Source organism: Gadus macrocephalus, chromosome 15 (genome assembly GCF_031168955.1).
Source record: "Gadus macrocephalus chromosome 15, ASM3116895v1".
NCBI lineage: Eukaryota > Metazoa > Chordata > Actinopteri > Gadiformes > Gadidae > Gadus > Gadus macrocephalus.
The window spans coordinates 8,985,196-9,002,953 of record NC_082396.1 but is presented as its reverse complement, the minus strand read 5'-3'; the positions used below and the strand labels follow the sequence as shown (position 1 = coordinate 9,002,953).

At 48.9% G+C, this 17,758-nt stretch overlaps 1 protein-coding gene across 1 annotated transcript in view; it reads right to left on the bottom strand.

Annotated features, from left to right (window-relative positions):
* Positions 1-17,758, bottom strand: part of LOC132473543 (disks large homolog 5-like) — a 47,489-nt gene that overhangs the window by 26,751 nt on the left and 2,980 nt on the right. The window contains 7 exon segments of the mRNA XM_060073724.1: positions 341-571; positions 1,295-1,607; positions 1,966-2,204; positions 4,192-4,375; positions 5,773-5,916; positions 6,769-6,946; positions 8,987-9,055. Coding sequence (XP_059929707.1) covers positions 341-571; positions 1,295-1,607; positions 1,966-2,204; positions 4,192-4,375; positions 5,773-5,916; positions 6,769-6,946; positions 8,987-9,055 — 1,358 coding nt within the window.

Here is a 17,758-nt window from a genome sequence, read left to right as displayed (position 1 = left end):
TGGTCAATATTGAAATCACGATTATTTTTGTTTGAAAAAATATATGCATTTATTCAGCATTTCTCTCAAAAAAAAAAAGTACTGAGTACCGGACACCTTCAAACATTTTCCAATATTCAAATAGAAAATGTTCAAATAGAAAATAATGTACAAATATGTATCCTGCTGTTCTAAATTTCTATAAAACATTTAGTGAATAAAAAACATATACTTAAACAAAATATAAATATTGTTACAACTTGAGTAAATTAGTTTCGAGATCGAAAACTAATTTCGAAATCGCGATCAGAATTCAATGAATCGCGCTGCCCTAGGCGGGGGTACGTCTGCCGGGTCCTACCTGTCGGGCCTGGTAGTACTCCCGGAGCAGCTGGTCCCTCTGGACGATGGCCTCGGTGCGCTCCTTCCGCGCCACGTCGCGCTCCTCGCGCACCGTCTCCACGTCGCGGCACGCCTGGCCCAGCTCCTTCTGCGCCTCCGCCTTGTCCCGCACCTCGTGGCAGTACTTCTCCAGCAGCTCGTTGCGCTCGCACAGGGCCCGGTCCCGGTCCACCAGGGACGAGTTCAGCTCCTGCAGCGGGCCGATGCCCCGGGAGAACAAGGGTTGGACGGGTAAGGACTGCTGGTTGGAGGTCAAGGGTCATCTTATGTATACATCATGTGTTACATTGTTTTGAATCGACCGCTTGTTTGCGACTTGGTGAGGATGACCGAATCATCGAATTCATGGCCGCCAAGAACGACCAGACTTGAAAATGGAAGGGATGAGGGTACAAAAGTTGAGGGGCTTTGACTCGTGGGGGAGGGGCTTTGCCACGTGGGGGAGTGGCTTCGACACGTGGGGGAGGGGCTTCGACGCGTGGGGGAGGGGCTTCGACGCGTGGGGGAGGGGGTTTGAATCATGGGAAGGGGCTTTGAATCATGGGAAGGGGCCTTAAATCCTGGGGAGGGGCTTTGACTCAACAAACCACAAACCAGCCTGATTTATGATCTGTGTCCGTGATCCATGGCATAAACGATATGTCAGGTTTTTTTTCTTGAGTGTACTACATTGGGTCATTGATATAGGGGTGGAGTAGTTCACTACTAAGGGAAATAAGTGCTTTGAGGTGTATCATTCACAGATTTAGATTTAGCACCAGTGACTCTTCTTTTCTTTGCCTCTTACATTAAAAACGACGCATTTGTAGCGTTACATAAATCTCACGTTAACCTAATAAGCGAGAACATCGACGACGGCTAGACGAACACACCACATCAACGCGCCCCTGGGCGGACCCCGTCGCCCCAGCACCTGTCTGAGCGCCTCCAGCTCCTCGCTGGCCACCACCCTCTCGGAGGACGTGTTCTTCAGCCGGGCCTCCGCCGCCTCCAGCGCCGTCTGCAGCTTGTCCAGCTCCTTGATCACCTGGTCCCGCTCGCTCATGATGAGCCGGTACTCGTTGAACACCGAGTCCCGCTCCTCCTTGTACTTCTCGCAGTCCTTGGCCGCCTTCAGCTGGAAGTTCTTGCAGCGCGTGGCCTCCGCCTGCAGCCGCTCCATCTCCCGGCCCAGCTCCTTGTTGTGGGCCGACGACTTGCTCAGCTCCTGCTGCACCGAGTCGAACCTGGGGGGCGGGCAGGGGCGTAGACGCGCACTTCAGGAATCACACACAAGGCTTTTATTAACCCTAAAGGTTGTCCCAGAATATGGCAAAAATGTCGGTGTGATTAGATTAAATTAAAGGAGATACAAAATACAATATATCAGCAGCTGTAAAACAATGTCATACATAGAGGAAAAAAATAGAATCTGTGCACCTTTTAGCATTATGTACAGTGTTACCATATGCCTAATATTTTTGACATTGCTGCAGGAGTCAGCACACACTCACTCACGCATGCATGCATGCACATACACATGCATGCGTGCGTGCGTGCGTGCATGGCTCCTCCCACCGGGACCCGGGGTGGGCGTGGCCTCACCTCCTCATGGAGGTGGAGTACTGCTGCTGGTACTGCATGGCCGAGTCGCGCTGCTTGAGCAGCCGCCGGTTCTCCTCCTCGGCCTGCTCCAGGCGGCTCAGGTCCGTGTTGTGGTTGGCCACCTTCTCGCTGTAGCGCTTGCTCAGGGCGTCGTACTCCTTCCTCACGCCCTCCAGCTTGTCCATGGCCGAGTCGTACAGCTGGTTCAGCACCTCCGACGAGCCCCTCTCACGCATCACCTGGGTGGGGGGGGGACGACAGATCACAACGCATCATGTGGTGGAGACGCTCATTAGAGGCTACAGCGACCTGGGATCACTGAGGCAGTATCTGCAGAGATTCTCTTCAAGGATCAGAGAAAACCCGTTGTAGGATCATTACAGGGGCTCGCATTTTCTGGCCAATCACATCCGCTTAACTTGCATGTCGTCCAATGAATAGACGTTAGCTTCAACCTCGTCGCATGTAGAAAAGAATGCTTGGTTGGGTTTTGTAGAGAACAGGGAGGAGGGAGCCAGGAAGAAGCAGAGCTGTTTATAAGTTTAGAGTAGGCTAACCTGAAATATCAAATTTGCACATCGAGCCGTAAGCCCAAAGCATCCGGCCGCATCGGGACACTAAATAATGGATCTCAGTGTTTGCGTCCACTCCTATTATAAAGTGAGCCAAAATATCCCGCCCGCGCCCTTCGTGCTCCGCTCTGGTGAAACATCCTTGTTCTTTCAGTTTTTTGAGTCGCACTGCAAACATGAACTCACCATTCATACTGCGTGTGCATTGGGCTTAACGTACGCAAAGCTCCCGGTAAAACAGAGCCTGGTTTAATAAAGAGTTGTGGGATTATTAGAAGAACATATTAGAAGAGAAGGCATGGATACATTATTTATTATACGGTATTATTATTAGTGGTAGTACAAAACAAAAAAAAACAAATGTGTGCTGTTTTGTGTGTGGTTTTAATTAAACACATTTCAAAGCCATCGACCGTTGAATACCACACGCACATTTTTGGCCGATAACGGATGTGCCATGGTGGGCAATATAATCATCGTCTCTAATTATGTTTTCATATTTTTGCACCATACTAGCAGCAGATGGCAATGCTGGGTTGACCTCGTAGCAGCATATGGAGCCCTGGCCTTTTGGTGAAATAAGAGTTGAAAAAAAAACACGGAAGAGTTCAGGCTGTCTCTTCGCATCCCTGACTAGGCCACGGATTGGGGGGAAAGGGGGGAAGGGGGGAAGGGGGGGAGGGTCAAATGTCCTCCAGGTTTGACCGAGCGCTCCTTCCCTTCCCAGAGGGAGTGAGGTTCAGTAGCCGTTCGACCGGATGTGCGATTCGCCCCTGAGACGGATCATTCCCGGGTACGACCCCAGGGCGGTATCGAGCGACTCCTATTGGTGCACACCGCGACCGTGTACCTGACCGCCCCCACAGTCTCCAGTCACTGTGCCCTTTACGCCTGCCAGAGCCTTTGCCCTTCTGCGGCCTTTTCAGAAATGCTCCGCGTGCGTTTTCCTTGGCTGTCCTTGCAGTCCACTGCTGCAGTCCACTGCTGCAGTCAGCCCCCCCCCCCCCCCCTACACCCTGGGGAGACAGTTAAGGAAGACAGTGTGGCGTACAGCCCAATGCAGGTCACTGCCCTCCCTCCCCCCTCTCCCCCCATCCTCCCCTTTCCTTCACCCTACCCCCCCCCTCGCCTTCACTCAAACAGCTTGCAACACAGCACTCCCCACTACAGCACCCAGGAGGGACTGAGGCAGCAGAATATAAAAGGAGGCGTTGGAAGAGCAGCAGTGTTGACGCGGGGCACAACTCAAGAGGTGATTATCGCAGTCATCGCTTTTTTATTTTTTCATTTAAATGAGGGCTGTGATAAAAAAAAAGAAAAGATGCCTGCCTAGGCATTATGCATGTTGTCGTCACGCTTGCAGAATGACCACAACTCATACCGGATCCAAACCGGGGGAGGGCACCAGACCAGCCAACCGAATCACAGGGGGAGGATACCAAATCGACCAATCAAATCGCAGGGGAGAGCACCAACCCCCCCCTGTGTTATTACAACAAGCGTTCCCAGTCGACCGCCTCGCTGCCACGTTCCATCAGTGGGGGGGATGGGGGGGGGTGAACCGATGGTTCATGAAGGGACGCTGTTCTCTCTCACGCACGGCCAGAGACGTACGGAGGTGAACGGCCGGGGGGGGGGGGGGGGGGGGTCGTACCTGTTGCTGCTGCAGCCGGAGATCCGCCACCTCCTTCTGGTCCTCAGCGTGCAGCCTCTGCAGCTCCTCACAGCTCTGCTTGAGGTGGTTGTGCTCCCGCACCAGCTGGGCGTTGTCCCTCCGCTGCTCCTCCAGCTCCTCCTTCACCTGGGACTGCTCCCCCAGCACCCTGCTGTGCAGCATGCTGGAGGCGCACACACGCACACACACACACACACACACACACACACACACACACACACACACACACACACACACACACACACACCAGGGTTAACACTTCATTCAGCGCCTTTGGAGTTGATGCACAGGTGTGAAGTGTGCGTGGGTGTGGCAATTAAAATGTGTGCGAGGATGTGTGAGAAAGATTGAAAGATTATTTTTTTTCGTACGAGTGTGAAGAAGGGGAAAAGGGGGTGCATTAATATGGGGGGAGTTTGTGTGATTGTGTGAGTGGGTTTGTGTGATTGTGTGAGTGGGTTTGTGTGATTGTGTGAGTGGGTTTGTGCATGTGAAAACAAAATAACCACACAACACCTCTGCAGCAGCCATTAAACTAGGTTTGCCAGATACCCAAACACAGTAACTCCCAGATGATCCCCGGTCTGTGTTGACTGAACATGGTCTTACGGACAAGGCAAGGACCTTTTGGAGGTCATGTTTGCTACTGGATTGAACTGGACTGAACACAGACACTAAAACCAATGAAATGCAGATGAACATAACCTCCGATACGTCCCACTGTTAACTCCTTTGCCAAGATTACAAGAGTTTTGTTCCTTTAATGAACAGCTCGCTCATTTTGCTGCTGTTTGACAGACAGAAGAGGGTAACGACTACTAGAGGATGATTGCAGTCTCGAATACAATAACGCTCTCAACGTTGAACCCCCGTTATAAGTGTACCTTGTCTGATTAACTCGGCATTGAGCAGCAATTCCTAATTAAATATAAATAGCTCAATTCCATTTGTCTCTGTGCTATAGAAGCATTGGATCATAAGGCAGCGAGGGGAAGTTGCAGAGTGGAACAGAGGCTGGAGTGGCTGGGGACGGTCCAGAAGGGAGGGAGGCTGCACTGACTTTTTCCCGATGGTGCAGCAGATGATTTAAGGCCTACTACGAGCAGCCACGCCGGGTGATTTTATTACAGTTTAAGCTTTTAACAACATGTGACCTCCTTCCATAACTCCACTTACCAGATGGAACTCCAAAGGGCCGTTACTATGTTTAAATTAACCGTCAGCATGGATACCATTACATATACTTTTATTAAAGCAATAGCAGCGTTCTCAGCTAACATGGGTGTCACCGTGGGGCTCTACCCGTATGAAGGATAGAGTGAGCTGGAAAAGATCCAAACGCAAGAAAATATCAGGAAATGTATTAATGTGATATTAACATTTATATAACGATGTGCTTTTGAGTGAAAAGTCGGAAAAATATACTAACTGGAGTAAGTGTCTCCGAGCTTGGAGGGTAGATTAGCAAACTAGCGTTTGCTAGTTGGCTTTTCATTGACCGGTTTCCTATGAGAACCACATACACACACACACACAACATGCTAGTACAACTCTACTGACTGGTAGAAGTCGGCCTCCTTCACGGCCTCCTCGCAGCGCTTCAGGGTCTTGGTGTGCTGGTTCTGGAGGGACTGCAGGTCCGCCATGGCTCTCATACACTGGGTCTTCAGCCGGTCGTAGTCGTGGCCCACCTTGGAGTTCGGCCTTTAAGGGAGAGAGAGGCGGAGCGACGGTCAATGCCAACGGTAACCATGTAATGACGGAATATTAACCATTATTTACTTTCCATGCTTAAGGATGTATGTCAAGCACATTAACAGACTCCTTCATCCAAAGCAACCTAATGAGAAGCTAAAGGGGTGAGGGTCACTTTATAAGCCAAGTTTCAAACATCACACAAAAAGACAGAACATCAAAGCAGCCCTTCAAAATAAAAGTCATACTACAGCCAGGGTTGGTAGAACACATGAAACCATAAAGCAGGCGGCAGTGTCAGCAGCTTAAACTCAATCTCCCAGGTATAGTCAACACCAGGGAGAGCACGGGAACACGATAGAGAGAGCGAGAGCGAGAGAGAGAGAGAGAGAGAGAGAGAGAGAGAGAGAGAGAGAGAGAAATGGCAGCCGGAACTGAGGCTGTAGTCATCATGGAGACGGCAAGTCGGCGACATTGAGGGTAAACAACCCGGTCCATAAAGTTCTGTCCGCTTTCGGAGCAATAAATTCCAGGTCAGAGAGTGTATTCAAACCAACCGCCCCAGTGTGTATATACCCCCTCTCGGTAACATACAAGAGTATGTTACCGAGAGTAAATAAAGGGAATCGCGTCAGACAGCTTATGGCCTGTGTGTGTTCGTGCGCGAGAGAGAGTATGAATGTGTGTGTGCATTTGTGAGTGCAAGTGTAAGTAAGTGAAGAGGAAAGAGAGAGTGTGATAGCTTGTGGGAGCACCAGAGGGAGAGAGAAGGGAGTGAGTGAGTGAGCGAGCAAGGGAGCAAGTGAGCGAGAGAGCGAGAGAGCGAGTTAATGTGTGACTTAGTGAGCGAGCGGGTGGTACCTGCAGTCGTCGAAGGTGGTCCCGGGCGACGCCAGCGCCAGGCGCTTGCGCAGCTCGTCCCGTTCCCGGGTCACCTGACGGAGCTGGAAGAGCACGGCGTCCAGGTTGTCGCCCGCCGGCCTGTTGTCGTTCATGGCGGGCGGGGGAGGGGAGGACGCCTCGCCGTTCACGGGCGAACCTGAGGCAGGGAGAGGGAGAGAGAGACAGAGAGAGAGAGACAGAGAGAGGAAGAGACAGACAGAGAGAGAGAGAGATGGAGAGACAGAGGATTAGAGAGACAGAGGGAGAGACAGAGACAGACAGACAGAGAGAGACAGAGGGAGAGAGGGACAGAGAGGGAGAGACAGAGATAGAGGTAGAGAGGTAGACGGAGGATAAGAGAGACAGACAGAGAGAGAGACAGAGGGAGAGAGAGAGAGACAGAGAGGGAGAGAGACAGAGAGGGAGAGAGACAGAGGGACAGAGAGAAAGAGTCAACGACAGAGTAGGCGAAACAGAGAAAGATAAAGACGGAGGGAGGGACGGAGAGGGAGAGAGGGATGGAGAGAGGGAGGGCGGGAGAGAGGGCGAGAGAGATTTAGTGAATGCTCGAAGACGTGGTTGGCAAGACAGGAATGACAATATGTTTGTTGTTCAGGGAGGGTTGGTATCGACACACACGCAGACGCACGCAGACGCACACACACACACACACACACACACACACACACACACACACACACACACGCACACACACACTAGTAGAGCCAAGTATCCATTTACATTTCAGTCATTTAGCAGACAGACGAGTTAGTGAACTCAGTTGGACACGTCGTTAGGGAGCGGATGGGGGTCAGGCCATCTTGCTCAAGGATGTAGGAAAGACGGGACAATGGGGTTTGACCAAGAGCCTTTCAGATGGGAGTCAATCACCCTAACCACTGCTTTTATCACTGACATTGTACCACTTGTACATGCAGTTTGGAAGTGAAGATTAATCCTAAATGAAACGCGTCTGTTGAAACATTTCCTTAAAATCCCTAATAACCCCATGAGCATCGAAATATTAAACAACAGTCTACTGTCGAATTCCCATTTTAATCCGCTGGCCCACAATGACCAGCTGTGCAATTTTAGAGAATTAACTTGGATCTGTAGGGTCACAACTGTAATAATCACAGATTGTAGACTAAAAAACAAAAACAACAAAAAGGGCAGGAGAAAGATGCCCATCTGGGACATGAATGGGATTACAAGGTTTTCCAGTAGTTTTCCATGGTTTAAACAAAAGCCCTCTTTCGGCGTCACCATACTTAACGTTACAAGTGAAACGCAGAAGGAATGGGAGGTCTTTTGTGTAGGAGGGTACAGTATATCCCCTACGCTGACAGATCCTCCGCTCCTCTCTTCGCCGAGTCTTTTTAAAAAGTGAGCCGTTGAGGAAAAGGGATGTTCCGTTCCACCTGTCCTTACTCAATGAGTAATCCTCCTCATCGGTCTCCACAGAGAACGTGCTCATCCCGTTGCTTAATCTGGAGACAGACTACCGGTCTCCTATCGTCACTGCCCTACATCGCCAGATTTGTACAACGGCCCTCCCAGAAGCGATTCTGGGAGGGATGGGAGGAGGGGGGTGTTTCTTAGGAATCGTATTCCAAGGAAGTTTTCTGGAAGCGTTGGGTCTCTATGATCACACCGCCTGCGACCGTGGCACAGGGACAGAACCCGAGGATTAGAGTCATCTTTGGCTCCATGTCTGGCCCTTCGCGGAGGTTTATGTAACATGGTTGAGTCACTTGGACCACCGTCAAAACTAGGGGGGGGTGGGGGCAGTTTGGAAGGTAAAGTTGCTTAATCAGGTCTCAGGAGAACAGAGGGAGAGTGTGTGATTATGCGTTTCTGTATGTGGTTATTGTGTTATTTATTTGTTCCTATATATACACACACACATCATTCTCTCACAGTTATATATTTATTCCATTTTAGCTTTTACTTGTTGTACGCCAACTATACGTGATGAACATTGTTAAAACATTAGAACGGTATTCTTGCTGCTAGGGCTGCTTGATTATGGAAAAAAAAAATCATAGACACGATTATTTTGGTCAATATTGAAATCACGATTATTATTTTTCAGTCTGAAAACATGATGTATTTATTCAGCATGTCTCTCCCAACTACACTTAGCAACTGAGAATGTTGAAATTTCGCCTTAAAAACACAAAGATCCTGTACGTACCGACGCTGCTGAGGGAACTACTGCTCTCAGAGTCCGATGGCATGGTGGAGAGCACACTGTACGTTGAACCTGCAGATAAAAACACAACCCACATCTTAAACAATGCACCGTTACCTTTATAAGCAGAACTGGTGGAAAGATTGACTAATTAAGATAGTGACGATAACATATGTTCCAAAGAAGATATAATTTCAAGGCGATACATTTTTTTCCCCACATCACATCACTCCCCACACAATATAAAAATCCTTCCACCGTTACGCAACCGGGAGTAAAAACTTCAGCAGTTTGTGCTTTGGCGGTTTATCACTCCAACCGCCGTTGTAATTATACTTCCTCTAACTCCCAGCATGCCTGGCGGCGCTTTGATCTATAGCCCCCTGTACATCTGTGCCACATAGGCAGAATGTCACGGATGAAATGGGATTTTCTCCTTTCGTTATTCTTTTCTCCTTCATGTCAAGCACACGGAAAGAACAAAGAACACCCGGATGGAGAGAGAGGGAGAGTGAGAGAGAGGGAGTGAGAGAGTGAGAGAGGGGGAGAGGGAGAGATGGAGAGATGGAGCAGTTCTCCACCTAAATAGCTGTACACACCATTAAGCCGGAGGATAACTCACGTCGGCTCGAGAGGGGAGGCTATGCAGAATCCATTTCATTACAGACCCAAGTGCCTGCTCCGAAGGGCAAGGCAAACATGCCCGTCTTGTGCACGCCAGTCGCCGCATAACGTGTTTGGGAATACTCAAGCGTGACCATTCAAAGTGGCAAGACGCAGGCTTCTCTCCTGATGGCTCTGTGTAACGCAAGTCCCATAGATTGAGAAATGGGTAACGCTTTATAACAGGGGAACCTTCATTAACTTAATGAATGCCTGTTACCGCATGCTGTTTAAGGGTTAATTAATGTACCTTTATTGTAAAGTGTTGCCAACAAATGCTGTGAAAACAAGCGGGACCAACACACACACACAAAATCTACAACACACACACACACACACACACACACACACACACACACACACACACACACACACACACACACACACACACACACACACACACACACACACACACACACACACACACACACACACACACACACACACACACACACACACAGGAAATTCAGGGGGAGGGGGGAAAATGGCAACAGCCACCATCGACGACATGAAAAAGATTGATGCCCACTGTTGTCGATTTCCAGCTCTGTCCCTCCCTAACCCCCCCTCCCCCCACCCACTGGGTTTAGCTGAAGCCTTGGCACTAGCCTTGCTAAAGTGTGACAGGGCCAACTAGACTAATTAAATATGATCTCCAATGCTGAGAGAGGGAGCGAGAGATACTCCATACAGGGCCCTTCAGACAGGAGGAAAGGAGAGGGGAGAAGAGGAGAGGAGGGGAAGGGAGAAGGGGAGGCGAGGGGAGGAGAGAAGGAGAGGAGAGGAGAGAAGGGGAGGGGAGAAGAGGAGAGGAGGGGAGGGGAGAAGGGGACGCCAGAAGGGGAGGGGAGGAGAGAAGAGGAGGGGAGGAGAGCAGGGGAGGTCAGGGGAGGGGAGGGGAGGAGAGAAGGGGAGGAGAGAAGGGGAGAGGAGGGGAGGAGAGGAGGGGAGGAGAGAAGGGGAGGAGAGAAGGGGAGGAGAGAAGGGAAGGAGAAGAGGGGAGGGGAGCAGAGAAGGGGAGGTCAGGGGAGGGGAGGGGAGGAGAAGGGGAGGAGAGAAGGGGAGGGGAGGAAAGGGGAGGAGAGAAGGGGAGGAGAGAAGGGGAGGGAAGGTGAGAAGGGGAGGTGAGAAGGGAAGGAGAAGAGGGGAGGGGAGCAGAGAAGGGGAGGGGAGGCGCAGGGCAGAAAAGGAGGGAAAAAGCAAGGAGCATCGAGAGAGGAGAAAGGATGAAGAGAGATAGCTCAAGTACCAAAGCAGAAACAGGGGGACGACAAGAGGAGGACTACAGAGGAGAAAGCGAGAGAGGGTTGGAGTGACGAAGATGAACACAAAAAAAAGAGCAAAAGGGGGTAGAGAGAGTAGAGGTTGTTTAATCTGTTCTGACGCAGCCTAAAGCCTCCACTTTAAGTCTGTGAAAGCGCTCAGGGCTAGGGGTAGGTTTGATTTCACATTATTAAACAGCTGACACCGACGAGAAATCCCCCCTCCTCCTCCTTCCAGCTTCCTCTCCTCCACTCCACTCCACTCCCCTCCCTCCAGATGAAGAGATGCTCTCGTTCTCTACCACATGGCTGAGGCGAGAGGGCGAGAGCTGTGTTTCTGAGGCGCTAATCTGAGTGTCATCGCTTGAGACTGAGCCGGGGAGCAGAGAGAGGTGCCGGCACAGCTGGAAGAGGCCTTTTAAAAAAGACGCTTTGTTGTCAGCAAAAGCCCTGCTGCCTGAAAATACTTCCAAGGGGGCTGTATGGATTGCGACGAAGCCGACATAGGAACATCAAATTCGCAGTAAACCACGTCATTATACATGCGCAACACAAAACAAGCAACTACGTCAGCGGTATATTTTCGGAGCTGCCCCAATATTGATCGGTAGCTTTTTGTTCTGTTGCCAGCCTCGCTTGAAAGTCACTTTGGATGAAGAGCTTGCGCCAAATCTGCCTGAACGTAAAACAGAAATTGTATCGTTATGTTGACGTTGAAATCTGTACAAATTGAGCAGCAACACAAAAATCGATAGATATGGCGTTCTAGCTGAGGACAGTGCGCATGAAGCCGTCTCTGTAACCATGGTAATGAATGCTGTATAGATTTGATCAAGGCTGACTAAGCCGGGGCCACTGAGATCGGTGGCATTGGCTCTGCCGGCGTCCAGCATTTCATCATCAATAGCAATTAGCACCTGCCACATTCATTCGTTGCCCGCTCATTTGTAAAACATGCCGAGCACATCAATAAGGCCTGCATCCATTTAGGGAGCACGACAACCGCAAGGGAAAAACCCACTTGTGTGTGCCGCCGGGCGCCCAGTGAGTCAGGACGGCGGAGGGTCGAGCGACATCGTCCGACCGCGTCGCCCGCTAAAGGCGCTTGACAGATGTGTCCTGACAAGGTGGGGGCTCGACATCGCCGCGGTCAAAGAATAAACAACACAGAGAGAGGCTTCGCCAGCATGCCACGTCTACCTTTGGCACACAGAGGGAGGGAGGCGTGACACGCACACACACACACACACAGTCAATCCCCACACACACACACACACACACACACACACACACACACACACACACACACACACACACACACACACACACACACACACACACACACACACACACACACACACACACACACACACACACACACACACACACACACCAGTGGCCATTAGATATGGTAATCAGGGTGCTTTGGGAGGAAGCCCCAGCCCCGCCCTGAGGCACGCCGGGTCTCAGTGACACAGCGTTGCAGGAGGAAGGGGAAACTGGGTCGGGTTTTAATATAACAGGAGGAGGACTGAGGCGACCGGGAGGTTCCTACAGCAGAGGATGCTGGCTAAAGTGGGTCAGGGGAGCCCACCCTTGTACTGCCTTAAGGGTCACATTGCTCTACATAACCGCACCCCCCCCTGCCCCTTCCCTACTCTCTACTACACCACCACCACCATCACCATCATCATCACCCTCGAGTCAGGAGAAGAAGAGATGGGGGCTGCTTCAGATGGCCAGAGTATGTCTTCCTCGTTCTCATGGCGGAGACGACCCGTGTTGCCATGGTGAATACGTGCTCCGTGGGGTGTTGAGGGCAGTAAAACAGTAGAAGGCTACGAGAACTGGGGAAGGTCTTGATTGGTTGCGTCGCGTCACCCTGAATCCACCAGAAGCATACCGTTCATCTCCTCTGTAACAGCCTCCTTCTATAAACACACTCAATTGATATTCTTTTCCTCGTTACAGTTTAACACGGTTTTATTTTTTGGGACACAGATCTGAGGGAAGGGTTCAGAAGGTATTTCCGTGGCTCTGAACTTTTGAGGGTCCCCGACACCGCAGCGCTGAAGAGATTTGGAACTACCTAACTTTCTGAATGCACTGTATCTATAAAAAGTACACACACACACACTATGATGTCATGCCATACAAAGTTTTCCCCAAAGAGCAGCAGAGAAATGTAACACTTCAGGACCGTTTGGTGGGAAATGGCAGCAGTGTTAGGATTCAAACTATGACTGTGTTCTATTCTTAAGAAAATAAATATTAAAAAAGCTGTTGTCAGCTATTCTCACTGTCACTGGGAGCTGCTAATGAGGAATTGAAAAAAATCTGAAACTCTTGGGCAAGACATATTTGTCCGTCTGCTTTTGGGTCTGTTCCATGACCTCGAAAAAGCTGACTAGAGCATTTCTAAGAGATACAACTAACTGGGTCATTTTAAATAATCCTGTGCAAAAAACGAATAAGACTTTGAAAACCTATCGTTAAAGAGGGCTGAGAATTGAGTTTGAAATAGTTTAGTTCACATCGTCTATAAAATGTATAGAGAAAAATGGCAGCCTTTCCTCAAACCAAGGTAAACCAAATAGTTAGCAGTGTGGTGACTTCTTAATTCAACATCTGTCAAATACTCAAAGGGCCAATCAATATGTAGGTGATGGGTATGGATAATGAGTCAAAAGGAGCCCGGTACGGCTGGAGGACCTGGATGCATCACTTATGAACACCACTATGATTCACATGCACATCATGCATCCTGTCTGTGACTCACTGGCCATCTCCATCCAAACTCTGCCTTGTTTTTTCTCTCCCTCCAATTATAACCTTCCATCCACATTGACTGCTGTTGAACCCATTCAAATAAATCAGTCCAAATAGAATTATATTATATTCAGCATCTTGTTCCCAACTGCAACATCTTGACACCATAGGCATACTTCCCACATGCCTTCATAAATAGGCAAACAACATCCAGAAACAACCATCGTTGGGTCTGGGGGTCGTCCCAAAGAAGATGAATCAGTTTTACAGGCTTCATTTCCTGCTTTCAAGGACATTTTAAGGATGTGAATCACTGAATAAGAAGCAGACAGAAAATCAGTTTGGCTCCATTTTCTTCTGGAGTTGGAAGCTAGCACTAGTAGCATTAACACCCATAAGAGTTCTGCCTGATGGTCAATCACAACATGGAGGTGTCGCAATTTGTTGCGTTATGTTTTCCATCTCTCATCGCCTCAGTGTTATGATTGGATAGTAACTTCATATTGAACCATTAGACGATACAAAATAATAAAAAATTTAACTATGAATATTTAATTCAGGTGACTACTAGGAGAGGACAGCGAAAACCCTCTTCCAGGGAAAATCAGGAGGTATCTGATTTTTTTTTTTTTTTTTTTTTTTCTTCAGCAATTCAGTGGTATCAAATCTAAATAGGGCAGGATAGACTAGCGGCTAGGGCGCTTGACTCCAAGCCAAAAGGTTCTCGGTTCAAACCCTAATGCCTGCAGTCCTTGGAAAGGGACGCCATGCAGGGCGCCATCTTGTGCGACAGAACAGAACATCGTCAGAACAGCAGAGGCATCAACACTATAACGTTAAAAGCGGTGTTAAGTCAGCTTCACATTTCCTATGCACAGATGTTTTTGGATTTTTTTTTCCGAGATTCCGGGTGACCATTGTAACCAAGCTATTTAGACTAGTAAATAACAACTAGTTGGCTTCTTCATGTTCATCACAAAAACAAAATAAACACTGACATAACTTTGGTTCTGGGATTGATTGATACTAATTAGAGTCAGACCGATAAAGGATTATTAAGGCCGATACCGATACAAATATTTGGTGATTTAAAAATACGATATTCCGATATATCGGCCAAAATGTATTTAAAAAATAAATTCCAGAAACGCGTAACAAAACATAAAAAGATTTCCCTAACATTGGTTGCATTTATGAGCCCTCACTAAAATAATAAGGTAATAAAGTTTAAAAATAAACTTTATTTTATTGTTTTATTGTCACAACAGAAAAGAACATCAAAATATATTAAAGTTCTGATAAATAAAATGCATAAAATTACAAACTTAAGATATGAAACTCAAAGTCCATTGAACAAAAGAAACAATAACAAAAAAAAAAATATTTTTTTTAATATTCATTAATCGGCCGATTTTGGAAAATGCCTAATAATCGGCCGATAATATCGGCCCGCCGATAAATTGGTCTGGCTCTAATACTAATGTATACATGCTTTGTTTCTTATAGCTACAAGCTTGTAGTCATACCTGAGAAAACCCTATGCACTACCCCTAATGTACCAACAGGTGTGATGTTGATTGAAATTGCTAACAATGGTTAATCATCACACCTAGTTGTAAAATAAACACAGTATAACAACATGGACCGCCACTTTGGATAAAAGCGTCTGCTAATCTACTACATAGTAATAGTTCATTGTGATAGAAGCTGATGAGGACCGAGAACACGGCTTCAAATGTAGAGAGAAAAAGGAAACTGTATACCAAAGCAATAGTTTAAGCTCTTAAGCTTGTGGAGTTATTCAGAAGAAGCGATACATGTGTTGGAATGTATTGCTGGCTGTGAACAAACCTGCTGGGAATAAAATAAAAGGATAAAAAAACATGCTAGGATGTTAGGGTTTGGAAGAGATGCAAGTTGGGGGGACGGGGGTGCTGCCGCATTTCCCGCTTTTTCCTGTGTATTCAAATGAATGAACGATCAAAGGGGGTCAGGACTGCGGGGCTAACAAATCGAACGACTAATCACGGATCAATGGGATTAAATTGGGAGAATGCCACTGGTGACCCGGTGAAACTCCATGGGGGGGGGGTTCATTAGGAAGAGGCTCCGAAGAGGCCTTTAGATGAGACGGCCGCATCGATCCCGATTACCCACGCCCCGACTCCCCCAAACACCGCTAATTACGACTTTATATCACCCGCTGCCCATCGGCTCTGATAAGAGGCCTGTGCACTGCAAACGCAGAGCAAAGCACACTCGCCTCTTTTGCAATTTCACCCGGGAACCGCTTCCATAGCTTCCGAGTGCTTAGCCTGCAACGCAATAAACCACGCGCTGACAACCCGTGTAAAACGTGGCGTCACAAATTGCCGTTAATCACAGCTGTGAGCGCCGGCCAACAGCGGACATATTGATTGCACGCACGTACATGTGAGAGAGAAGGAGGGCTTGGGTGGAGGGGAGGGGGCGGAGCTAGGGTCAGTCTGGGGAGATGAATAAATGATGCTTGGATAAAAAGGCAGCCGGGTACCTACAGGAGCGGCCCTGTGCGTCATCGGGGACGGGCAGTGGGACGCAGGAAGGACCCAGTGTCTAGGAGAGAGAGGGAGGGGGAAGAAGACGTAAGGAGGAGGCCAGGTGGAGAGAGAGAGAGAGAGAGAGTCAGATAAGACGGGTAGAGAGAAAGAGTGAACATGAGAGAGAATGACAGAGAGAAAGGGTGACAGAGCGAGGGAGAAAGAGTGATGGAGCGAGAGAGAATGACAGGCCGAGAGAGAGAGAGAGAGAGAGAGAGAGCGCGATAGAGAGATTGTCAACTCAAGGGAGTTACTTAAAGAGCACCAGTCATGGCAGAATGTCAGGGTCATAATTCATTGCGTCGTTCCCTGTGGTTTATGAGGGGGACAAGGACATGGGTCGACAGAGGTCCCCACCAACACCACCACCCTCGAACCCAGCACACTGGCCCAAGCTCTGGGCCGCTGGCCACAGAGAAAGCTGCTGATCGGGCACTTTGAGTCCGCTCAACTTTTCGACAACAAAAGCCTTGTTGTGTCCCCTGTTCACCCCTCACTCACTCCCCTCCATCTCCCTCAACTTCCTCTTACTCCCTGGTGGATCCCTTCATTTGAAACCATAGAGGAGGAACCGGTCCTCCATCGAGAGAGGCCGACACAGCGAGGCAGAGGAATAGAGAGAGGAGAGGGAAAGCCATAAAGACAACAGAATGAGATAGATATAAAGACGGAGGCAGAGAGTGCACAAGAGACAAAGAGAGCGCACAAAAGAGAGCCAACATGTAATAGACACAAACAGACCGAGACAGCGAGAGAGAGAGAGAGAGACGTGGTACCTAAAATGACAAGACAGGGGAAAGAAGGGCTAAGGGAAAGTGAAACTAAACAGGCAGCAAAACAAAGATGTGAAACGTGGACTCGGTGTGTCGTCGGCGCAGCATTGTGCTTCTTTCCTTCCTCTCCGAGGGGATTTAAATCACTGTCAGAGACAGGGTGGGGGGAGGGCAGGTAGAGTTTCCCGCTGCCTAGTTCATCCCTCTCACTAGATGAAAATCCCCCATTTACAGAACGGGTGTGTGTGTGTGTCTGTGTTTATGTGTGCGTGATGATGGCTGGGGTGGTGGGGGGGAGGGGGTTGAATCCCGAGGCGTGAAATCAGTTTGATAGCTGCCGTTTGCATTACTCCCAGCGAGTTTAATCTGCTCAGTAAGGGAGGCGATGAGTCCCCGTAACAGGCCGCAGCCTTCAGTCCTACACATGGAATGTGGTGCTCAATGATTTGATTAGGGGAGGAAAATCACGGAGAAGACGCCAGGAGAGTGTAAGCTTGCTAGGGACCTCCAGCCGTAAGGTTCAATCCCCCCCAATGTCTGCTGCGTTTCTCGGGGACATCGTGGAGCGAGAAGCCACCCCTAGCTTCTCCTTGAGGACGTGTAACTGAAATCACATTGTCCTAAACAACATGTAGCAGTGTTTGCTCCACAACAAACCCTCCAGCAAAGCCACGGAATCTACGCTCTTTATCGCTGGCTGTTCGGAGGAATTATTTTGACATGCCACTC